This window comes from Acanthaster planci, linkage group LG18, assembly GCF_054643075.1.
Source record: "Acanthaster planci isolate LZ-2023a linkage group LG18, COTS_SCS, whole genome shotgun sequence".
Taxonomy (NCBI): Eukaryota; Metazoa; Echinodermata; class Asteroidea; order Valvatida; family Acanthasteridae; genus Acanthaster; species Acanthaster planci.
In genome coordinates, this window is record NC_141794.1 from 10,544,604 (window position 1) to 10,569,194 (window position 24,591).

The following is a 24,591-nucleotide window of genomic DNA, read 5'->3' on the forward strand; positions in this document are numbered from 1 at the left end:
TGTTTTACAACCTTATCGAGTGGTGAGAAATGTTTTTCCCACTGTTACGGTAGTTTTTATTTCATACCAAAAAGTAGAAACAAAACTTCTGTTTTGCTCCTTGGGAAATGAATATTGATGATGTAGCCTTTGATTGTGCCGTGATCAGACCATCTCTGTTGTAATTGCACAGCCCTAGCCTCCAGGTCCCAGCAGACTGTGGTCGTGTCCAGCAACGAAGAGGAGGTCCGAGAGTTGAAGACCAAGCTCAGGATGGCCGAAGACCAAGTCAAAGGTCAGTGTCCACATAATGACAATAGTTTTTCCCAAATCAGGCTTTCCCACTGTCATTGGCTTTGTGATAAGCTTCACTGTAAATTCTGAGTGGTTACAGTTGGAACTGATTCTTAATTAGTCCAAACTGTGGCCTTATGTTAAACGGTTTGATGTATATACTGGTATGTAACAAGGAAATGGTGCTAAATTGCAACTCAGAGTGCTGGGGGCAGGTTGGCCAAAATCAGGAACAGGAAGTCAAAGACAGACGGGTGGTCAAGATTCAGAAAATCCGGACCAGACCTCAGAGATGTGTGTGGGAACCAGACGGTGTTTATGTCCTCAGGCAAGATCCTTGATCACAGGCACAATCGCCGATGTCTTTTTGTGTCGATTTATAATCAGTTCTGAAGGACCAAGCAGAGAAGTCCAAGAAGCATCTGGAGCAGTACAAGTCCATCAGCGCAGCCATCGAGACTAGCCTGAAAGAGCAGAGCCTGGCTGCCCAGACTTATAAGGAGAACATGGAGAAACGCTTGGAGGAAACCACACAAGGTATGGATGTTAGCTACCAAGTATGATTTGGTCGCTAGGCTAATCAGTCGATGCGTTGGGTTTCAGTTACATTTTGCTCTTGATCCAAACTGACTTTTGAAAATGGGGTCTTTCTTTCAACAGCTGCAAAAGACCAGACAGCGACTTCTAATTTGAAGAAAATAGTGTGTGGCATTAAAGTTAGGAAAAATTCAAGATGAGTACAAATGCCGGCCCAATAAGTTGGAAGGTGCAATGCAGTGACTAGTTTTGTGAATAAAATTCTGTCTTGAATATCTTGGAGGTGGATCGTGTTGCAAAATATGCAAAAATCAGTCTGTTCATCCTCATCAAACTTCACAAGAAGCAATGCATTCTCTTGTTATGAGACTTCCTTTTTTTTCGGCATGACCAAGGTCAAGGCTCCCCAAAATAAAACTGCCAAAGGGTATCATTGGTGGAACCAAACTGAAACGGAACCTTAAAGCAAAAAACAAAGTTACAAACATACATTTAGAACTATAGACACTGCGATGATGTACATGTATGTTTGACGTTGAGTTTGAGTTCCTTTCTGTTTCAGTGAGTTTTTCTTTTATCCTTGCAGCTCGGGAGCAGCTTGAAAAGCAAGTCATCGAGCTGGTGAAGGAACGAGACGAGATGCGCAGCGAGAAGGAAGAACTCAGCGAAGCCGTGGCATCACAGGTGAAAAACGAAGGGGACCGTTTCACCACTTTTGCTGCCAGCCGCAAAAATAACCAAAGCCTTGATTATGAATGTATATGTCTGATAAAATCACCCACTCTACCAAAGCGAGGAATACACATCTAATGCTGTTTGGTTATTCCTTTTTTTTACATCTAGACAAGGATAACAATCATGAAACGCGTGGTAGTGTGATTCGGACGTTTTGGCAAAGTGCACGGAACCCTATAACGCGGCATATTCCTGCCTGCCGTTGTTACACCATTCAGTTCACTGATTCTTTTAGTTGAAATTGTGAACAGCAATTTCATTAAAACAAACGCATATTGTCCAGGGATATCGTCCTAGGTGTTTGTTCTCAAAGTTGCTTTTCACTTTTCAAGTAACCGTGCGACGAGCGTATGATAGAGCCACACGTATTAAACTCGGCTTTGGCAATGTCCACTGTCCACAACAGATTTGGTTGTGATGGAAATTTCAATATTTGGGTAATTCTAGAAATTAGGGGTCCATTTTTTTCGTGTCCCTGTTACATCTGACATATGATTTTTTAAGTTCAGAACACATTTTCTAATTTCCAAGAGTGGTGAATTAATGCAAATTACCTGCCAAACAGATAGTAACAGTTTGAAATCAATTTCGCTGATATTTCCTTGTCAAATAACAAGGTCAGATGTAACAAGGACACAAAAAAGTCACACTTTGGACCCCTAATTTCTGGAATTACCTATATTTACGTTTTGATATAGTTGCCAGTGAAAAACATAGATTAGAGACCAATATTGTCATTTCTTTGAGTTGAACGTAAGACCTTTTTGCCATTTTTATCTCTAATATATTTCTTTTCCCCATCAATTGACAGACAAGCGAACTGCGTCGCAACCTCCTTCACGTCCAAGAGGAGCTGACCTTGGCCGTCCAACGGAAGACCGATGCAGAGACAAACGAGGCCACGGCCCGACAAGATTGCCAGGAGCAGGCCAAACTGGCCAAGGAGGTTGGATAGTTTGTTTCTGGGGCTCTGGATTACCAAAAAAATCTTCCCAATCTTTGTCATGCCAAAAAAATGCTAAATTAAATTATTGGAGAAGTACCCAACTCCAGTAGTTTGGTAACCTTCAAACTCTTCCAAAATGTCAATATTCAGTCTCAGTCCCCCAAATACTGGCTGAAAAGGCTTGTTTTGCAGGCAGATTGAAGCCCTCTTGGGGCTGGTATCAAGCATCTGTAAGGAATACAAAAACTGATTTGTACAGGGCTCTTAGTGCAATGTAGTTAGCCGAACAAAGGCACACGGTGTCTTAACGAGCCACTCCAAATTTTGCATGCAGCGGATCTCCTTGGTCTACTCGTGACTTTCGTTCTGCACTCCTCTGACCTGTCCAGAAAAACACTGATAATTTTTTGTTTTACTTTCCAGGCTCAGGATAAGTATGAGCGAGAGTTTCTGCTTCACGCCGGCGATGTACAGCAGCTGGTCACCGTGAAAGACCAGGTGAATACTTCAAGCCTCCTTTGGTTTGAAATCGCTCCGACATGCTCTTGTCACCTCATATATGAACTCACCTTATAAGCTTGTCTACCACTACAGTCAAGGATTTTTTTCAGTGAGACCGAGGAGTGTTCACCAGACACCCTCACTGTTAAATGAACCATAGATTTTTATCTTGAGTACGTAATCAGAAACACATGATTATGAGAAATTAACATGCGGTATAGTTTTTTAAAACTTGTACTTTACAGGCTTCTAGGGGTTACCTTGACTTTGGCTGCAAATTTCTAATTTTTAAAATGAAAAAAAGTTATCAGTGAATTTTGAATGCAGACTTGTAACTGCAGATTTGTACAACATTTTTTGATAACCAATTTTGGCTGCGGCAACCAGCCGTTTTGCACAGCTGACTTTGAAAAGTCTAGTCAGATTCTGTGTGTGTGCATAAAACTGCTACTTGGAACCACTGAAGTATGAGGACCAGTGTATGTACCCTGTTACCCACTTTACCGCCAACAGAAATTACCATTATGTGCTTAACAGCACGCAATCTGTGAAACACACAGAAAATGCTTCCAGGATTTGGAAGAGTAATGAACTTTGTGGTTGACTCTTCATCCGCAGTTGGAGAGCCTGAATGCCAAATTGGCTGAAGTAGAGGAGAGGGCCACGAAAGCCGAAGACACTCTGAGCTCATCAAAGGTAGAAAGGTCTTCCTTCCTCCGTCCTCCGTTCCAGGAGCACGCTCTTTTAGTTTCATGGGGAGTCAGGTCAGCACAGGGGTGCTTCTCTTGGAAGTGACTAGATACTAACCCGTGAAACCTGGTCTGCTATTTTTCTCAAGACTCTTAGAGGGTTCATGCTTTGGACTCTGTTTCTGCATCAATTGAAAAAGGAAATCCCAAACACAATGATAAAATTGGAAAATGAATAGCACAAATGGGTCGGATTCGAACCAAGGACTATGGATCTGTAGTTCAAATCACTACCAACTAAGCTGTCGAAGCGACGTAATGGATTCCGTTTTTGAAATGTCTCAAATGGTGTATTGCATTGTCCCCTCTTCATGAATCATTGGCCCCCAGCTACTGAAAAAAAGTAGCGCACCAGGTTTCACGGGCTAGTATTAAGTCGCTTCCGCTTCTCTTGCCCTTCACCTCTTGCGACCCTGGGTTCGAATCCCGGCCTAGAAAGACATGTAGATTGGGTTCTGAGTCCCTATTTTCCCCCAAATACCTATCCTATTACTATAAGTAAACATTTCAGCACTGATTTTCCTCTTTTTCCTGATTTCCCTGTTTCCTACCTATGTTCCAGCACAGTATAGATTTATGAACGTGCAAAACAGTAACAAAGTTGTAATGTTTTGTTCCATGTTGTAGGCTGGATGGGAGGAACAGTCGCGGATCCGAGCCAACGAACTGGAACAGCGAGCCACGACCTGCCAGGAACTCACTCAACAGAACACACTGCTGCACCAACAACTGGAAGAGGTATGAACAAATCCCACGTAACCTCCCAGATCCATCCAAATTCAACAGATTTTGGAGGACTGTTTAGGATTGGGGAGGGTGGGTCTCCGCTGTTACATTGCTTTTCATGGAATTTCTTGCCCCTTCGAAGCTTAAGTGGCACGGAATGTGCCATCATTGGTTTTTTGGGAAGGATTTTGTAGGATATAGGAGGGTGCCGGTGAAAATATATAGGGAGTCCTGGATGCATACATCAGTCATCACTCCATTGCATACTTCAAAACAACACCGTCTTTCCACCGGCTTATTCACGATGTAACCATATTGCTTGCCCAACAATTTTAATATGACAAAAGGTCATCTTACATTCTTGTGAAACAAAAAAAACTTTGTATAATCTCGCTGGATTTGGCATGTTTGGGGTTTTTAATTTTTTTTTCTGTAAATTTTTACTCAGATATTTTTCGGTCTTCCGGTTTTTATGTCAAATCCTTTTGGAAGTTATCATGAAGGAAGAAAATTGGTCTTTGCAACCAGTGACTATCACAATAAATAATACTTGTGGTGATCCTACTGAGACTTGGTTCGCACCGTCCATTAGGCTCGTTTTGGTGTCTATGTTACCAACAATGGATCACTGATCGAGAGGCAACAGAATGCTGAAACTATATGATGGAATTTTTTGCTTCTCCGCTGTTCAGTTGAGCGCTCGGATGATGCAAAGTCCACTGCAGCAGCAGAAGGAGTCTGTGGACGGCAGCCTGCGCCTGCCCGACGAGAACAAGTCGTCAGAACAACTTCTTGAAGTTATCAAGTAAGGCCGGTCTTTCCTATATAGGCGCTATAAAGTTTATCCCTGTTTTTCTTGTTTTTCCATTCTTCAATGACAGCAGATTTATCACGCTGTTCTTCTCTTGGGGAGGAAGTAGAATATTTTAGGCTTTATTTTTTTGTTTTCACCGTGGAAATGACGGAAAAACCTTTGAAAGTCCACTTTCATGACTGTTCTTCAGTCAAGGAAGGAATCGTAAAAATGGATGTAGTTAGGGAGATGCCAGCTTTAGGCAATTTGAGGGAAGAACCTGATCGAGAGCTTAGAGAAACAAGCCGCTTTCTGAATGAAAAATAAATACAGAATGCGTTATTTCACCTGTGGAGATGCCATCTTGGAATGCAAACATCAGTGCGGCAACCGAAAAATTGCCAGTAAACTTAATTATCTTCTTCTGATGTTACCCTATTCTTAATAGTGAAATTCTCTTATACGTTTCGTTATTTATTTTGCCAGGTTCTTGCGACGGGAAAAGGAAATTGCAGAGACCCGTTCTGAGCTGGCTCAGTCAGAGGGCCTTCGTCTCAAGCAGAGGTGCGAGCATCTGGAGCGACAGTACGAGGAGGCCCACCGCAACCTGACCGGAGAACGGGAACGGACTCAGGTATGCCGACGAGGATGTCTCCCTTTCAAGGATTAGTTGTCCCACTTCACAGTCATTTGCCGTATTTTGGGTTTTTTTGGACAGATATTCACCGTGGTAATGCCACAGTTCCGAAATATTTCAAACTTACTTTTACATGTATTTTTAAAAATATAAATGTGGAATTTGATCAGTGGAGCTCACCATAATTGGGCGTGTGGGCATTGCAGGAGTTTTTTTTGGGGGGTGGGGAGGGTGGGGGAAAGGTGTTTTTCTCCAGGAGAAAAAAGTTTCTGGGAGAGGGAGGAGTGCAAGGCTTGGGACACTCATCAGCAACAAACCGACGTAACCATTGACACACCAAACCAGTAGAAGGGGGTCAATTTTGAGGTTTTTTTCCAAGCATATTGGTGATTTTCATCCCTTTCTCTTTCCTCTTTTTTCATTTCTGTCATTTCTTTCACATTTTTATATTTCAATTTTTTTCCGTGGGGGGGGTAGCTCTCTTACCCCTGGGTATGCACTGTCATCATTCACATTTGATTGCATTGAAATCAACGTTTATATATAGTAGTCCAATTGCTTCATATTTGACTAGGCATTCATTTCACAAGAAACAATTGGTGAACCATGAGAAAGGAATGCTATAGAAAAGCATGGGGCTACAAATTGTCTCAGGTTCATGTGAAAACTTTCTGACTGAACACTGGCAGTGGCTGCCTTATTGTTGAACTTAAACAAAAGTGAAACATGGTGAGGAGAAACCATTTTTTTTCTGTGTCTTTTCTCCACTCCAGGTGATGGCCCAGACCACCGCCAAGCACCAGGAGCTCCTGAAGAAGGTGGAGACGCTGAACGCCTTGACCGACAGCAACCGGATGCTGAGAGAGGAGAAGGACCGGCTGGACCAGCAGGTGCAACAGCTGGAGGCTAAGGTAGGCTGTCCCAGGCTTCTCTGGAGGATGCAGATCTAGCTCAGAGTTGAACCACTTCATGCTGTGTAAAAGTGCACAGGGATTTCCTGTATCATACACAAAGAAAGTTTCTGCTAGGTGTCAAAACAAGCTGATGATGGTATTCGTAGGAGCACATTGTCAGTTGCGTCGTTTGGCGCGCTTCTTTCTTGGTCTTGTCAGGTCAGCCAGTTGGAGGCCAACATCCAGCCCCTGCAGGACCAGAATCGCGAGCTGACGGCTGAGCGGGATGCCCTGACCACGGACAAGACCAGCCTAACCATCGAGGTGACCCGATGGAAACAGCGGACCAATCACCTCATTGAGCAGTGCAACAGGGCTGACCCAGAAGAGCAGAAGAAACTGCTGTAAATTTATTCAAATATTCATCATGCGCAAACATGTGTCATGAATATTCACTAGGGAGCTTCACCAATCAAGTGCAAGAGAGCAAAACATTGCATGCTGTAAACCTTTACAGCAAAGTTAACTTTAAACGATGAAAATGATGTACTGAAATCATGTTTACAGTTCATTATGTCAGTTTGGTAAATGCACATCTGATAAAGAAAAGATGAGACATCTTGTCTGTTCATGTTATTGTTTCGCAAAAGTTTTCACTGTTCAAAAGAATTTTACAATTCCACAAAATCTCTGTGACAAACAAGCAAATCTAACCAAGGCGTACCAGAAAAAAAATATGTGCAAGTTATTTTAGTGGGTCAAGGCTATTACCCACAAATTTAACAAGTTGATGGCGCGTTAGTCTCTATCTGTACACGTTGTGACCTTCAGCAAGTTACATCACCCCCTTCGTACCCTAACTGAGACGGATACCTTTGAGAGCAGATTTGGTGATTGTGTTTTGTTGATTGCATCTGATATGGCAGCTTTGGGGTATTATACCCCTAAAGGAGTTAAGGTGGTCAGATGTTATGAGCCCCATGAGCAGGCACAATGATTATATATTGGCTTCTTTGAATGACAGACACTGTACTGTGCACCTCATTAATGCTCTGATATTAACGTTACTGTTCAGAGTCGTTAAGTTTATATTTGAGCTTATTAATTTGGAATGAATTTCTTCTCATGTTACAGTGCTGAGAAGGATGCCAACAAGAAAACCATCAGCTCCCTTCGAGAGGAAAACCTGAGACACAAGTAAGATTGTTAGTGCCACAGGAGAAGAGAAGGGGGGGGTACCAGACCCAATAGTCAGTGCTCTGGGGGGGGGATGAGGCCTTCCAGAGCTACGGCTATGGCTATTGTTGGTACATCTCCTGCATATTTTCATTGGAGCTAGACTAAGCTTTACACAACAGATGTGAGCCTTAAGTCTTGAGATACAGGAGCTTTGATTTCAGACTGGGGGTCATTTGATGGCGTTGGTGGTGGGGTCTTGTGACTGTCTTCGGGGTCTTGACAGCAGGATTTTACTTGACATAATGTGTTCCTTTTGTATGCATTTAGTGCCCTGCTGTGGAAGTAAGAGCCCTGTGGGATATTTCTAAAGCCATTTGAAGGACAAGAATTTGTTCAGTTATTTCTTTTTCATTACCTCTTGAAACAGTCCAACACATTTTTGTCTCAAAAGTTGAAACTTTAACACATATGAGTCATCCTACAAATTTGGGGTCCAAAAATGTGACATCCTTTGTGCCCCTGATACACCTGACCTGTGTAATTTGACTTGGAAATATCATCAATGTCAATTTCAAACTAGAATTATTAGTGTTGCAGGTAATTTTCGTTCCAATTTTGTAAATTGTAGAATGTGTTCTAAACTAAAAAATATCATGTGTCAGATGCGGCAGGGACGTGAAAAAATTCACGATTTATAGAATGACCCATGTGCAATGTTGGGCTCTAAAATTTGAAGTGTCTTGCAGGAGAAACTTTGTGAAACAGTGCCAGATGCCCGAGAATATGTGATTTTATTTTTATATTTTCCCCTGGCAGAGCTGAGCTGTCTAGACTGAATGCACAGCTAACATCGTCAAAGTAAGTGGACTATTCCCCAGTTAATGTTTCACAAAAATCAATCAAACTTTGAGAGGGTTTTCTGCACAGTCGAATCGAATGGAGATAAGTTGTACAGTTTCCAGGTGGGGGAAATGAGACTTGAAAGTTCTCGTCAAATTTCACCATGTCAAATTTCACCATGTCAAATTTCACTATGTCAAATTTCACCATGTCAAATTTCACCATGTCGAATTTCACCATGTCAAATTTCACCATGTCAAATTTCACCATGTCAAATCTGTCCGTTGACTTGTATGGGCCTCAAGCTGGACCAAGAGAGGGCACTTTTTTTCTTCGCAACAGAGGCTCTCTGTGGTCAGAACTAAACTTGGCTGGTTCACGAACAAGGAGGAAATGCATGCGTCGCGGTCGCGTTGCTTCCAACCTAATAAATACTCTCGACCAATACAGCTCTTTTCAACCATTGCGGTGGAGTTTCTGCTTGAGGTGGAAACTGCTCGCAGAAAACAATGGGTCATATTGATTTGTTATTGGGATTGGAAAGGGACACTTCCTGATTCATTTTGACCAATTTATTTCTTGTTATGATGGGCATGTTCTTCCGTTTTTGTGTTAAATTTTGAATATATATTTACAGTTGACGTTTGTATCTTCCCAGGAATGAGATTAGCAAGTTGACAACTGACTTGGCCAACATGCAGTAAGTTTTGCCAAAGTCGTTCAGTAAAAGGCAAATTTGCTGTACATATTCATCTACTCATCATTACTTAATAGTGTGCCATATTTTCAGTTAAAATCTGGAACTCTTCCCTGGTTTCTGAAGTTTTGCCATTTCTTACACATATACTTCACACTTAGGCACTTGACTTATACCAATTAAAAACTACACTTTGCATTGGCTGTTCGCAACTAGAATGGAAATTTTATATTCAAACATCAATCATTTGTCAGCTTGGGCATGCCATTGTTGTATAAATGTGATCTTGTCTTCAGGCTTTTTGATATTTTAAAGATAATTCCGAAATTGTATACAAAAAGTGATTAAATCAAAAAAGAAAGAGAAAACGGTAACTTTTTCATTCCGGAGTTGCTGCAAGGGCCTTTTTATTTGTATTATTTGTTGGCATACATGATTTGGATATTTTGATAAATTTTTCATCCTTGAGTTTTTGTCTTTGCCAGGTCTGAAATGAAACTGGAGCAGAGCAAACTGAAGTAAGTGTAGAGCATCTGAACTTGGAATTATTGACAGATTTCTGTATGTGTATATTCATTCTCCATAACGTTAATGGACTGTTTTCATGTGTCGGCCATCTTGAATGGCAATTGAGGGTAAGTTTTCCTTTTGAGACCAGAAGATAATTGGAATACGAGTTCATTTCAAGTTAATGCCAATTTATGTTTAGATTAATTGAAAATTTGTGATAAATCTAAAGCCATGTTGAAAAGAACTGAAAGTGAGGCTAGGAATCCCTAATAGTCTGGCAACACCCCAGTGAACAGATTACATTGAATGTGATAGATTCAGGGAACAAGATTAAAAATGGCTTCCCCGTGAATAGGGTCTATTGCATTTGGTTTTCTTTTTGTCCTCAGTACCTAGCTTCACCTCGGAGTACATATTGTAAGCAACCATTAAGTATTTCCCTCAAAAAGGCGTACCTTTGAACTTCACCATAAATACCTTGCACATGCTTTCTTGAAGTTTTAGTCGTCCTTAAACACTCAAACACAAAGCGTTCTGAAGCCCGTCATCAGTCACGCTCAAAATTTCAGCTCTAGCATCAAGTAATTAAAAAAACTCTGAAGGGAATGGTTCTCTTACGACGTTCTTTTTGTAAAACCTGACGTAGTGAGGAGATTAACACGCTGAAAATGGACAACACGGCCAAGGAGAATGACATCAACGATAAGAAGAATACCATTCAACAGGTAGGAAGTAGTAAAGACTTTCTCCGGTGATCCAAGTTATCGTAGATTCATACCTCTACCTCAAATCCAGAACAAAATCGGGTGTCAAAGATAAGGCTCGGTTTTTTATTCTGATGGAGACATAATTTGTCTGCAGATTTCATGCTTTTATGACACTCTTTAGGGGATAGTTTTAGTCAAGTTTTGTGGCCAAGCTTTGTTTTCGAATGAGGCTTAAATTCATTCAAAGAGATGTACATGTAGCCTAATTGATTGCAAGGCACTCGTAAGCTAGAGGTTTTCACAGAATGGGCCCAGTTGCAGTTCTTGTGACATCTTGCAACGGTTCCTGTGGCATCTTGCAACCACTTTTGTGACACCTTGCAACGGTTCCTGTGGCATCTTGTGACTGTTCTTATGACAACTTGCTACTGCAGTGTTCTTGTGATGTCTTACAACTGCTCTTGTGACACGTTGCACCTTCTCTTGTGACACCTTGCAACTGTTCTTGTTGCATCCTGTGACTGTTCTTGTGATATTTTGCTACTTTTCTTATGACAACTTGGAACTGTTGTTGTGACCGTGGTCTGCAATTTCAGGTCAAGAAGATCGGCCGTCGCTACAAGTCACAGTACGAGGAGTTGCAGGCCAAGGTGGATGCCGAGAAGGAACAGCAAGGCCAGCCCATTGCCGAGAAGGACGCTAAGATCAAGGAACTGGAGGAAACCGTGGCCAAGCTGACGGAGGTGAGCCTAGCTGATTACCTTGAAGTCTCGACCTGATTTTGAGACAAGAACTACTGGCCTAAATGTGTTACACGTTTAGGCCTTTTGGCCTGAACATGTTGCACGTTTTGGTCTACAGGCCTGAACACGTTGCACGTTTTGGTCTACAGGCCTGAACACATTGCACGTTTTGGTCTACAGGCCTGAACACATTGCACGTTTTGGTCTACAGGCCTGAACACATTGCACGTTTAGGCCTTTTGGCCTGAACACGTTGCACGTTTAGGCCTACAGGCCTGAACCTGTTACATGTTTGGGCTTATACAACATGTAGTTGTTTCCACTGCATCATATATTCCCCTTAAGCTTGTAAATTTGCCACGTTTAAAGGGTGCATACAATATAATTCTTTCTCCAATCCAGTCCTTTGCATGCCACAATATCCCTTTTTCAATTTTCATTTCACCATTTTGAGGGAATTTTCTTTGCTGTTTTATGCTGACATGAATTCGCATATTTAAGAGCAAAAGTGTGGCATTGTTTCAGGAAGAACCAACAATGTAAGCTGACACTACCCTGATTTTTTTTTCGACAGGAAAACAAATCTGTGAAAGAGGCTGAGGAAAAAACAAAGGTATTGCATTTATTTTATTATAAATTGATTCCTTTGCAATTTCTTGATTGTAAATGTCAATTTTTCTAGCAGTTATGCACAGATTCAGGACTCGCCAAAATGTGACTCTTGCTATTTAGTTTCACTTTGCTGATGCCACATTTTGAGTTTGAAAGATTTTCAACCCCTTCGCTCCGGGAGACGGCAAGAGCCGTGGCTTTGTGTGAGGATTAGTGCATACCACACATACGGTCTATTCACCATGCAGCTGCTGGTTCAATGGGGCCTGCTGATGGACAAAGCCCTCCATTCAGGGCATACCACAGCCTAGCAGTCACAGTCAATAGAATCCTGGAGCGAAGGGGTTAAGCTTCTCGCCCAAAGTAAAGTAATAGAAACCCTCGAGTTTTTCACCCAAGTGATGTCCATTCTCATGAAAACAAAGTCACGGGGGAAACACAGTTGCCTCCGAGACTTGTTTTTTGGTTTGACTCGGTAGCAAATTCAGTTGATTTAAACAAAAGTTGAAAACCAAGTCCCAAATGACAGTCCACAACAGAAACGTGTTATCATGTATGAAAGTCCTTGACAAATCAGACACAACCACCACTGTGAAAAATCTCTCATGCCCCTCTCCTTGCTGGGCATTTCTTCTTCAGGCGCAACTCACCGAGAGAGACGAGCGGGAAGAGAAGTCAAAAAAGCTGGTGCAGGGATTGAGGCAGAAACTGGCCCAAGTCAACAGTGAGTTGAGATCAGATGGTTTGATTATTTAAAAATTAATTGAAACAGCTCAAACACATATTATTATAAGAGAAAAATTAAATGAACCATTGTAAACATTTAAGTTAAAACAGCAAACCTTGCAATAACATCAAAAAGTTTAAAATAAAAACATAAATTACATAACATTTAAACAGCAAATTGTTCGGTTCATTATGCAGTTGACTTTGATCACGTTATACATTGTAGTTTAGGGAATTATGGCTATCCACATTTTGATTGAACTTGCTTGAAAGTGCCAGTCGGTGAGCTTTCAGACCAATTTTGTTCCTCGTCAGCCGAACGCAACAAGGCAAACGAGGAGAAGACCAAGCTGCAATCCACATTGGATGAGCTGAGGGGGGAGCTGTCGGCCTTGGAGTCCCTGCAGACCCAGAGCGAGGGGCAGATGGAGGCCGACAAGAAACAGCTGCAGGAGAAAGTGGAACAGCTGGAGAAGGACCTCAAGCAGGCCAAGGAAAACCAGGTGAGTCTAGAGGAGAAATCCTGAAAAGTCACGGAAAAAAGTCGTGGAAATCAAGACAGTGCAGGGGTTCTGTTTGATGGACCGCTTTTAATGAGATAACAGAAGGATGTTAGGCTTGAGCAGTAGCTATGGCAGTCTTCCGGTTCATAAAACTAAACCACTGTTCTTTACAAATTGGCATTAAATGTCACGGAAGCTGTAATATTTGAGTTCTGGAAAAGTCCTGGGATTTGGTATTCATATTTCGTTAGGAACCCTGCTATGTCTGGCTCGTGAGTCAAAGCTTTACCGGCTGCCACGGTTTGATGTCGGCAGACTTCAAAGAGTTGGATTGAGCAAGTTCAGAAACTAAAGAGACTTTAATTGATCTTGGCATTCTATGTAGTGACAATAAGGGGAAGTTGGAAGACACGGTTATAAAAGTGTGGACAAGGTTGGATAATTTTGGGCCCTGCGTGATCATAATGAAACAGAGTTGTGCATTGTAAACCTTTTCCCACAAAGCAGCGTGTGCGTCTTTTGATTCAAGCTCTCCAGCGACCGTTCACCTTGTTTGTGAATCACTTCTGTTGTGCCAGTCGTACTGATTGTACGCTTTGGAAGTTAAGACCTGTTATGGTTTAACCCCTTTATGGCGGGATTATTTTGACCGCGACTGCTGGGCTGTGGCATGCCCTGAATGGAGGGCTTTGTCCAGCAGCAGGCCCCATTGAACCATAGACTGTATGTGTGGTATGCACTAATCCTCACATAACGTTGCGGTAGCAGCAGTCCTCAGTAGAGAAGGGGTTAATACAGGCCCCTCACACTCATAGCGGGAAGGCTGCATCCTCACATAACCCAACAGTTTCCAATATTTGTCACCACTCGGTGTTAACCATGAACCTTCTAGGTAACTTTTTTGACCAACCTTCTTTGTTTTGGAACCCAATCAGGAGAAACTTCAAACGATCCAAAAAGAAGAACAGCAGAAACAACAGCAGCAGAAGGTCCAACTTCAAGCCAGGGTAACGCATTGTTGCTTTGAATCAGCCCAAGTTTATTTGTTCCCCCTTTCTTCTGCCGTATCCCTCATTTGAAATGTCATTTGAGATGCATTCTATACAGCATGCTTTTGGTCGAGGGGGCGGGCAACGCCCGGACTGCTTGCCCATGAGCATGGCACCATCCCCAGTAATGGCTTCTAAATTCTGCCAGCCCAATTACACTACACGTTGTCCCAGAATTGTCAGAAACCAAATTGCCTTATGTAATATTTCTTTACTATGAAAATATCTGCAGTGGGCACATTTTTTTTCAAAAGGCTACAGCACCATACTTTTGGCTTTCTCAGAGATCACCAAAAAAAAACGAGTTTACTACACTGCTTACTCAAAATACTCTCGATCTGGCAAGAGGTGGTGTTTTTGTAGTTTGAGTGAAGTGAGACACATGGTTATCAACTACGTCAATTGGGAAGATGCAAAACAGTTCTCTCGCCTATCTGCTTTTCTTTTCCCTCTTAAACTTCCACTGTGGTTTGGGTCTGTTTTGATTGTTTAGGATCAGTGCGTGTTATTGAGAGCTCATATATTTGTATGGTTTTAGGTTGGTTGACTTAGAAATGCTTCCTTCTTTACAACCAAAGCAATTTATTATTTTTGTTTTGGTTTGCACTTCGCCAGAAGTACAAAAATGCAACCTCTTTAGTTTGGCTTAAACCAAGTTTCCAAAACTTAATGTCAGTTATTTTCATGGCCAAATGAAATCATAAATTGGAGCATTTTGTTGGGTTGCAATAATTCTGGGACAGCCTGTGTATGCAAACAGGATGTGAACCTCAGACCCCATGTTAAGAAGTTACAGACTTAAACCACATGTCACGTACATGTTTGCGCATGTACATTTATTTATTGTTGCCTTTGAAAGGCAGACACCATTAGATACTCTGCACCTTATAAATGCTCTGATATTATCTGCCTTGAGCAGAAGCACCCCCTCACCAGTTGAAAAAAGCCATGCTGGTCAGGAGAGTTCGTCTTGTTGGTAGCGACTCCCTTGTAACGCATGCATCTTATAGTTGTTTGTGAACCAGCAAAGCGAGGTTGCTACCAAAGAAGCCCCTGTTGCTAAGAAAATTGCACCCTCTCTTGGTCCAGCTTGGGGCCCATACCACCATCACCACTACTAACGGTACTATTACTACTACAACAAAACAACCAACAACGACCAGAACGAGAAAGCGCCTTTACAGTTTTAATTGCATCGATTTGCTCATAGGTCCAGGAATTAGAAAAGCAGGTTGAGGAACAGCAGAAGCTACTGCAGATCAAGCATCTGGCCCCCCAGCAGCCCATGGGAGCCGAACGACCCAGGTACCAACAAGTTCCCTCTCTTTCAAAATCTAAGCCTCAAGATTGCGTTCTGTCTGTTACGATCTGATCCTGGGCTATCTCCTTTTTTTCCTCCACTTTGTCTGCGCCTCTGGAGTAATTTTCCAAAATTTTCAGTGTTGAAACTCGTATGAGACTTCTCCCATATTTGGCTTCACAAATTAACAGTCTGTGTTTCATTGGGATCATAAAATGGAAATGTATTGTAGCCGCTGAGTTGTTAATTCAGGAGAATAAATTGTGAAACAAAAACCAGATTTAAAGTCCGGTTTTAATTTTTGAAATTATTTCATAAATGCCCAATAAGATTTTTCTTTTCCTTGTTCTGAGAAGTCACTTTAATGGAATAATGCAGAATTACATGAGAGGTAACTTGAGCTTTACCTTGAGGTTTTCCAAAGTTTAACAAGATTTTACCAGCTACTTTGGGATAAAACCTTCTGTTTAATGTTGGATTCTTCTCTAAAGTAGTGTTGTCAGTTACAAATACTCGGTTCCATAATTGGGAACCAGTTCCTGACTTCAGGGGTGGGCAATTGGGTACCTGGGCACTGAGTTGCCCTCTTGATAAAGAAATGATGCCTTGATTTTGGACCAACAGCACCCGGAGTGAGGAGCCTCCCCCCACCGCCAACATCAAGCCCATCTCCTCCCCGGCCCCGACCGTTTCCAAATCCTCCACGCCCTCGGGCCAGCGCATGACGGCCAGCGTCCGGCCCATCGCCGTCACCCCAGTCACCAGCGCCCTGGCGAGCGCCTCGGCCACGCCCATGGCCACCGTCATGCCTCAGACCCAGAGCGAGGCCAGCACGGTCGTCATGGATGCCGACAGACAGCAAGGTGACATATCATGAAACCAAGGGTCCATGGGATCATTTTTGTTTTTAATTGGATTTTAGATTGTGTTAATTGTCACTTCACTGGTTAAATGGTTAAAGTTTGCTTCTTGTGATCACAGGGTCAAGGGTTCGAATCCAACTGCTGGTCATATGTTGTGTCCCTAGGCAATCCTCTTTACCCCACTTGCTTCTCTCCATCAAGAAGCATCCGCTTCTTGTGAAAACAAGATGTTTCTTGTATGAATGCAAGGTTTGAATTCTTTTTCGAATCAATTGCACTTTCCCCCTCCCCCGAGTTTTGGTTTTGCTTTAATGTGTTAATTTGCCCTGATGCTCGTGGCAAGAATAGCGTCAGAGTTCTCATTCGGGGTAGACTTTCACCTTACGGCAAAATGTAGCCTTCTCATTTTTCATCTTTTACTTTTCTAATTTCATTCACCTCAACAGCGGTCCAAGAACCCCTTTCGGTGGAGACACCTATCGTCATCTCCATTGCATCGACCACCCCCATCCAGGCTGTCACTCCTACCCAACAGGCTCCACCCACTGCCGCACCCTACCCCATGGTGGTGCTGGACGCCCGACCGGAGGGGCCCCAGGAGGAGCGAGTGGAACCCATGCAGCAGCAGGAGGTCCAGAGACCGGACAACGTGCAGGAGGTCCGGGCCGAACCCCGCTTGCAACCACCCTCACAAGAACCAGTGACTGAACCGGGGATGGACATAGTGGGGGAACAGTCAACAGAAGCCGCAGCAGAGGCAGCCATCCAGTCTTTGGATGGAAACCAGACGGAATCCCAACCACCCAGCCAACAAGCTGAGAGAGATGTAGACGGTACAAATAAACCCCATCTTGCGCAGTGGTTTTTATGTAAAACCGGTCATGTCCATCACCAATCAGCATTCAGCACTAAAATAAATAACTACAGTAGTTTGCTTCAGTTATATGTACTCGCCTTGATATTTTCTTTTGCTGTGATTATATGTTTAATAATAATTGAAAATTTATAATGTGCCGTTTCCATAAAAATGACCAATGGCGCAGTACAAGTCGACATGAAAAAATATTAACTTAATTAATTAAATTTAAGAAATGAAAGAAAAGGATAAATGAATAAGAATAAATGAATGAATGTCACCGCGCTAGTACACAACCACAGTATGGGGATACGTCTGCCCCGCCAACAGGGAGAACCTAACCCTGCTGGCATCGGTGATGTCTCGATCTTTCCCGGAGAGCAAACTGCAGGCAAAAGGCATCAGCTTCCATTCTCCTGAGCTGGTATTGACCAAATTCTGAAGACCAGCCAAGCACATATTTATGCCTTTATCGATCTGATTACTATGTCTTTATGCCCGATGGTCATCTTTTTCTGGAAGAATAACAGTCTTACCCAATGTGTCATACCGGTGGAATTCTCAAAGAGGTTTTTTGATTTTGGTCTGTTCACGTTCCACCTTTTTCAGAGTTGGCCGAGATGCCAAAGCCCAGCACCTCGGGAGGAAGTCGGACGGAGCTGAGCCACAAGCGGCAGCGGGAGGAATCTGGGGAGGACGACAGTGAGGCGGCCGTGGCAGAAGAGACTGCCCACCAGGAGAAACGCCAGCGAGTCACCCCACAACCGGTAACAATGTCGCTTTCCAAGATGCAGTATGTCTCTTGCTATACCATTTCTCAGGATTTTTCAGATTTCAGGGATTCGCTACTCAACAGTTCTGGATTTTTAGATGCTACGATATAACCTGCGGCATTCTGGGATCCAGCTCTGTGAAGATTTACCTCAGTATAATGTTTTATCCACCAGACACTTTATCTTTCGTGGTTGTTCTTTTGCTTTTTGAGTCTCTGAGTTGGAGAATTTTAAGCTTTGGAAAGTCCTTGCAAAGTTCTTGAATTTTTCCAGCCCCGGTGTGTGGTTACAGAACCCTGTTCTAGGGCCACAGGACAGTTCTCATACATGTCTATGTGTAGTGTATGTTATGCCTGTGTTGTGTCCTAGGGACTAATTCAGTCCTCCAACAGGTGAAGGATTGAGGAGGGTTAGGGACTAAAGGTCTCTAAACAGTTTGTCATACTTCCAAATTACTGGGTAGAATGGGCTCTGTGTAAATATGGGCTAGCGAGCACCATTAGGTGTCAGTTTGAAGAAATGGGCTGCGTGGACAGGCAGTTTTTGGAATCTTCACAGGGGATGAACTTGGAGATATTTAATCCTCCCCGTAGGTGAAACCCAGGCGGCTTGTAACATTTATTTTGCAATCGGCTATGGAGAGGAAGCTGTATTCTGACCACATAAAACACAGCTAGTTTGCTAGTGCAGCAATCATCCCAACCAATTCCAATAGGCCCTGGTGTTGGAAATTGGCTGGTTGGAGATCGTTATTGTTTAAATTGTTGACTGTACCAATTCACTTTTCTTTCAGCAGCAAGTGATTGAACAGCCAGACCAGCCTTTGTCTCCTGTTGCCCAATCCCCAACCCAGGCCGACACGACCACCTCCAGCCTCCAGCAGACGATTACGCTGCCTCCCGCCGGTGAAGACGAGGCAGGCAGTGGTGTGAGAGTGCCCCCAACCAGCACAGATGAGTCTGCACAAGATGAAGCAGGGCCGGAAGACGATCGGGTGCCGGCACAAGAGACGGGTGAGGGTTTGCTGGAGGCCGAAGGGGAAGACGCCCCACCCTTGGGAGAGGCGGAGGTCGAAGGGGACGAGGAGCCAGAGGAAGGGTTGGACGTGCCAGGCGAGGGCGAGGAACAAGAGGAAGACGATGACGATGTTGTCATCGTCGTTGACAGTGATGAAGTGAGTTTAATCTTAACCTCAGAGCAGTGTCGTAGTCGCAGCCTCTTAAAACCCAAGACCTCCAAAAGAGAAGATCATCGCAAGACCTCCCTCTAAATTCAAGATACAAGCTACATGTATTACTGAGCTCCTTCATTTTATGCATACAACTTTCCAATGTTAGTCACAGTGTGCCAAGTTGCCAGCAACAGAAGATTTGAGAGTGCCGCCAAGTGCTTACTAGGGGGTCCGTGTTTCAGTCGAGTACTTAAAAGGTACTCAAAAGTGCTTCACAAGTAGTTCAAAAGTATTTGTGAATTACCTGGAAAATACATGCTGGGTCTGCCGATAGCTGTGAGTGTTTATTAGGGGATCATGACGTGTTACAGTCGAGTACTTTGAAAGCACCCAAGTACTTGATACGTACTTACAGCTGGCTCGCAGGTATTTCACAATATTACGACATTTATCACCAATACCTGGGGCAAAGGAGAAGCCACCAGCTATTCTTCTGTACTTTAACAAAGACATTCCTTAAAGCTTGTTTATATTGTGAAAGTAGTTGTGATGGTACTTGCGATATCTATTGAAAAATACTTGTGAAGGACTTAATTCAAAGTACTTGACTGAAAGGTTTTTTCTGACTGCTTGTTCCTAGAGCTGTCACCCATTAGCATCCGGGTGAGCCAGTGCTCATCTGTGACTTTGTCCTGTTTATATTCTTAGGACGATGTGTCGGATGAGGAGGATGAGCAGTCGCCTGGAGACGAGGAGGACATTGGCGATGATGCGGATGAGGAAGGAGAGGCAGGAGACTATGAAGACTTTGAGGATGAGTACCCAGTGGAGGGTGAGCTAGATTACGGGGTAAGCGGTCCGACCAATCTGCAAAAACTTAAAAGGGCCACTGTGATAAAATGTGTGAATTCAGTCCTGGGAAAGACACCTTTCTGTTCCATTTTAGTAGATTTCTCATTATTTTAGTTTGCGAGTCTTGGGACATCTTGGTTCCTGTGGGGTTTTTATGATGTTTAAAATTTGCATATTCATCAGCAAAGGTGTGGTGTCATATTGGGGAATAAACATCAGTGTTAGAATAAGCTCAACTCCAAATTTTGCCCGAAGTTTGGATAATACCGTTCACACAAGTCTGCTGACAAATCTGTTGACAGGTTTTTTTCATGAAAGGATTCTTAAGCAGTGGGGTGAATAATGAGAAAACAAAGATGAAGAAAAAGGAATGCTTTTGTCACAGTTCAGTTGAAAAAGCTTTTTGACTTGGCTTCAGAGTGAATGCCTTGTGATGGATTTGGAGGGACTTCCGGGGACATGTGATGGACTCGCGTTATCCGCATGGATGCATCATGCTCTCAATTATATGTGTAAAAAAGGCGTTCGCCCAAGAACGGGCGCATGGACCCAACACGCGTGCGTACTCTATTTGTTTGCTGGTTCATTTCCTGGTTCAAAATAACATCACACTTCAGTACTCTGTACTGATTGTTTTGTCATATCTCCATTGCCCGTCTCTCTGACGTCTGTACTCAAGGAGGGAGATGGGGAGGATGTGGATGAGGACATGGAGGATGAAGACGAAGGGGAGGATGCGGTCTCCATGGAGGAGCAAGAGGAGGAGGGAGAAAGAGGCGGGAACAGTGAGGATCAGGTCATGGACGACGATGAGGTGGTGGAAATCAGTGGTGAGTGTTCTCCCCAGAATCTGAAATATCTTTATCATTTCAGGCGTCTTCAAGACAACCATGGTGTTTGGTTTGGGAAACTACCCTTCGAACATTCAGCCAACGATCAAATACATAAAACTGATGTGTAAAAACTGTCCTTGTGGCCAGGTGCCAAATGAGTACCGTGTGACCATGTTTAGGAAAGAAATGACCCACTATCCCAAAACCAGGCTGAAGCAGGTAACTTCATAATCCTAAAATAGTGGAACTTCCACTGTTTTTTTTTCATTTTTTCATTTTCAGATTTCCATTTGAGTTTTGCAGCTATCATTACCCGTCAGAAGCTTTTTGTAGACAGAATTTCGATTTTGCATGGATCACTTTGAAGTGTTAAAAAAAGCCGAAGAGGAATTGTCCAACATCACAAACACCAACTTCAGCCTGGTTTTGGGATGGTGGGTCTCAAATATTCCCATGTTGCGCTGAAAAAATTGCCTCTCAACACTGCTATAGTGTACTTGGACGAGCAGTATTGGAAGCCATTACTGCAGTACCACTATGCTCTTGGACAGGTGGCACGTGTACATTGCATGCCTCTTTGACCAATAATTGGCAAATTACAAACACCTGTTGTGTGCGTCAAGTGCGATGCCACCGCAGTTGGCATCTCCTCGAATTGGTCTGTGAACTTGGTGACACACTGTTCTTGCGATGTGTTTAAGATGTCAAACCAGAAATATCAGGTTCTGAAAAGAAATGCTTTTTTTTTGATGGACAGAGGACGATGAGACAGAAGGGGCGGAGAATGAGATGGAAGTGGGCTCCAGCGATCAGCAGGAGCAGAGCCAGCCAATGGAAGAGCATCCACCCCTGCGCTTGCCCATGCCAGAGCTGAGAGTTGAACCCCCAGGGGACCAGGTCCCCACTTCCCAGGGGCAAGAGACACAGATTGAAAGGGTGCCATTCCAGGTAGGTGTGCTGAGTGAGGACATCTATAAAGATGTCCCTCACAACAGTGTCCTGATAATGTCCTCATCAGCACCTTAGTAGCCAAGTCCTCACACCACACGGTTGATTGATGCAAATAGAAAAGGCTCAATTTGAGGTGGGTGTACTGAAGGATGATATGTGAGATGTCCCTCACAACAATGTCCTGATAATATCCTCATCAGCAGCCTAGCAGCCAATTCATGGAGTACAGTTTGAGGTGGTGGTGCTTACTAAAGAGGGGTAAGAAGATGTCCATGAAAATAATGTCCTCTAAGCATCTTGAGAGGGAAGCCTCATGGACTCTAAGTCCTCAGATCTCAGGTTCTCCAGACACAGGGTTCCATTCCAGATGGGTCTTTAGAATGAAGATGAACACCTCCAATGTCCTCATAGCACTCTGAAGACCGTGTCCTCACATCACAAGGACATGGATTGGGTTCCATTCCTGGTGTGTCGCAGGTGTGGATGTGTAAGACATCTGGAAATAATGTCCTCGAAGCATCCTCATAACATATGAGTAACCTCTGAAATCGCTTTACATCTTTGGATTAGATTAGGATTTGAAAAAAACATAATTCACTTGTTTTAAAAACACACTGAATGAATTTATGCCTTGTTCAAATCACAGTGGAGGTCACATTCATGACATTGTGAGCAGTAACAGGAATGCTTTTGTAACTAGTTACATTTGAAGCTTGAGATGTGATTTTAGACTCCATGATTTGTAAGAAGTCTTGAAACGAAGTCCTCACAGGTGCACAGAAGTCATTGCTTTCTATTCCTCTTCCACATCCATCCAGAAATTTTTTTCTAAACCTTTCTGTGTAAAATGAGCTCATCCCTCTTCCATCTCTCCTCGGCCACGCAGCATGCCAACGTACCCAGACAGCGCCTGGCATCGCTCGGCCGGGCCCCGATGTTTGTTGGAGCTGGGGCGCCCTTCGATGACATCGGAGACGACCGCCAGGTGCCAAGCACACCCACCCTGTTCGTGCCGCGCAGGACGGACGGCTTCGCCGAGGCAATCAAGTAAGAAGCATTTAAACCCCCCAAAAAAGTTTTGGCCAATGCTACGTTAAAACCTGCTGAACCTGCCCATATCAGTATGATGCAGTAAGACTGATATGTCAAGAAAGGACTTATTTGTAAATTGACGAGGAAAAGCAGGTTTTATAGTAGGTTAATCTCTAGCAACCTGACCCTTGGGTTCAATTCCCAGCTCAGTTCACATGTGGATTGAGTTTTCAGTCCCTACCTAATTACGTGGATTTTACCCAGAATATCCCCCCCACCCGGGTTTTCCTCCCACCTCTAAACTGTAACTGCTTCTCATTGTCTCTAGTCTACAGGTTTCTTCAAGGATTGCAAGCTTACAGTGCCTAGGGCGCTCAGTTGAGGAATTTCTGCTGTCAATGCCAAAAATGACAATAATAATAATAATTTATTGTGATGAAAGCCTGTGCCCTTTTGCTGGGGTAGCATTGCTGCAAAACTTTGGCTTGTGCAATGGAAAACAAATCCATGCCTGGGATCATTCATCAACCCCCCCACCCCACCTTAATGCCGCAGGTATTTTGCCAGCTGTTGATCTGAAAAACAAGATCAGTATTTTTTATAAAAGGAGTTATTAAAGTGCCTGGATTCATCTGTAAGGCAACATTGGCTTTAATTTTGGAAATTATGTTCCTTGAGGTGTTTGATTTAGTTTTAAATGAACGATACTCTCTGGTGTTTTTGCTTTTTTCGTAGCTCCCCTCTCCTCCAAGGGAGGTTCCACTTTGGTGGCTCGGACTCAGAGCCGTCGCGCTCCATGGCCCCAGCTCTAGCCCAGCTAGCTACCCAGGGAGGTAGGTTCTTATTCTAAGACCACAAATGGATCAGAGATTGCTATTGTTACTTCTTTATCGGAGCTTGTTTCTTCAGAAGTGCGCAATGCACGAACTGCTGCATCCAGGCTGCTGACTACAGTGACCTGAAATCTCCACTTCTCTAAAGTTAGGAGGCCTGACGTGTTGACCCAAAATGGAGTCTTTCTGAAAGATTTTGCTCATGTCGAGCTCAGTTAGGATCAACTCATCAGATCTGCTAACACAAATTATCAAGCCCTCTTACTTTTTAGATTTGTTTTATTTTTTTCTCGAAATCAGTATCCGCTCCAGTGGACTTCATTCCATTTAAACCAAATGAAAGTTTTCTTGAAATTCTTATTTAATCTCCAGAGTCTTGAATAGATACTTTCTGTCACTTGCTGTCTTTTCTTGCAACAGAAATATCCTTTCAAGCCCTTTATTTTGATATGTCGCTCAGTTTAGTACCCAGAACTCATAGGTATAGATGTGAGTGAATAATTTGTTGTCATGCTTGATCCGCTTTAAAAGCTCGGAAACCTCAAAGATAGCTGTGAGGATTCGTGACTCACGTTTTCAGGTTTTGCCACAGATGTATGTGTTAAGCAGGGAAGGCCACCCCAGATATTTATTGGGACGGTGATTTTCATTGTGCAAGTATGCGGCTTGGGTGGCGTGACAAATGCACTTGATTTGGATGGGGAAAGGGTGTTCCTGTGATTTTATGAGTGCTTTTGATTTTGATCTCCTTGCACTGTGCCCTGTTCTCCA

The 24,591-nt window shown here is 43.2% G+C and overlaps 1 protein-coding gene across 2 annotated transcripts in view; it reads left to right on the forward strand.

The window, feature by feature from the left end:
* tpr (translocated promoter region, nuclear basket protein) overlaps window positions 1–24,591 on the forward strand; it is a 104,038-nt gene that overhangs the window by 75,485 nt on the left and 3,962 nt on the right. Inside the window, exons 23-53 of one of the 2 annotated variants that reach the window (XM_022234090.2) lie at window positions 173–274; window positions 661–810; window positions 1,397–1,494; window positions 2,357–2,491; window positions 2,915–2,989; window positions 3,611–3,688; window positions 4,369–4,479; window positions 5,160–5,272; window positions 5,747–5,894; window positions 6,671–6,808; window positions 7,010–7,194; window positions 7,925–7,987; window positions 8,786–8,827; window positions 9,468–9,509; window positions 9,992–10,024; window positions 10,663–10,741; window positions 11,320–11,466; window positions 12,041–12,079; window positions 12,718–12,802; window positions 13,120–13,307; window positions 14,243–14,314; window positions 15,567–15,661; window positions 16,281–16,519; window positions 16,966–17,352; window positions 17,985–18,142; window positions 18,942–19,322; window positions 20,028–20,168; window positions 20,851–21,001; window positions 21,762–21,952; window positions 22,842–23,002; window positions 23,723–23,820. In XM_022234090.2, coding sequence (XP_022089782.2) covers window positions 173–274; window positions 661–810; window positions 1,397–1,494; window positions 2,357–2,491; window positions 2,915–2,989; window positions 3,611–3,688; window positions 4,369–4,479; window positions 5,160–5,272; window positions 5,747–5,894; window positions 6,671–6,808; window positions 7,010–7,194; window positions 7,925–7,987; window positions 8,786–8,827; window positions 9,468–9,509; window positions 9,992–10,024; window positions 10,663–10,741; window positions 11,320–11,466; window positions 12,041–12,079; window positions 12,718–12,802; window positions 13,120–13,307; window positions 14,243–14,314; window positions 15,567–15,661; window positions 16,281–16,519; window positions 16,966–17,352; window positions 17,985–18,142; window positions 18,942–19,322; window positions 20,028–20,168; window positions 20,851–21,001; window positions 21,762–21,952; window positions 22,842–23,002; window positions 23,723–23,820 — 4,125 coding nt within the window. The remainder of the gene's footprint in view (window positions 1–172; window positions 275–660; window positions 811–1,396; window positions 1,495–2,356; window positions 2,492–2,914; window positions 2,990–3,610; window positions 3,689–4,368; window positions 4,480–5,159; window positions 5,273–5,746; window positions 5,895–6,670; window positions 6,809–7,009; window positions 7,195–7,924; window positions 7,988–8,785; window positions 8,828–9,467; window positions 9,510–9,991; window positions 10,025–10,662; window positions 10,742–11,319; window positions 11,467–12,040; window positions 12,080–12,717; window positions 12,803–13,119; window positions 13,308–14,242; window positions 14,315–15,566; window positions 15,662–16,280; window positions 16,520–16,965; window positions 17,353–17,984; window positions 18,143–18,941; window positions 19,323–20,027; window positions 20,169–20,850; window positions 21,002–21,761; window positions 21,953–22,841; window positions 23,003–23,722; window positions 23,821–24,591) is intronic. The other variant, XM_022234091.2, reaches the window with a different exon arrangement.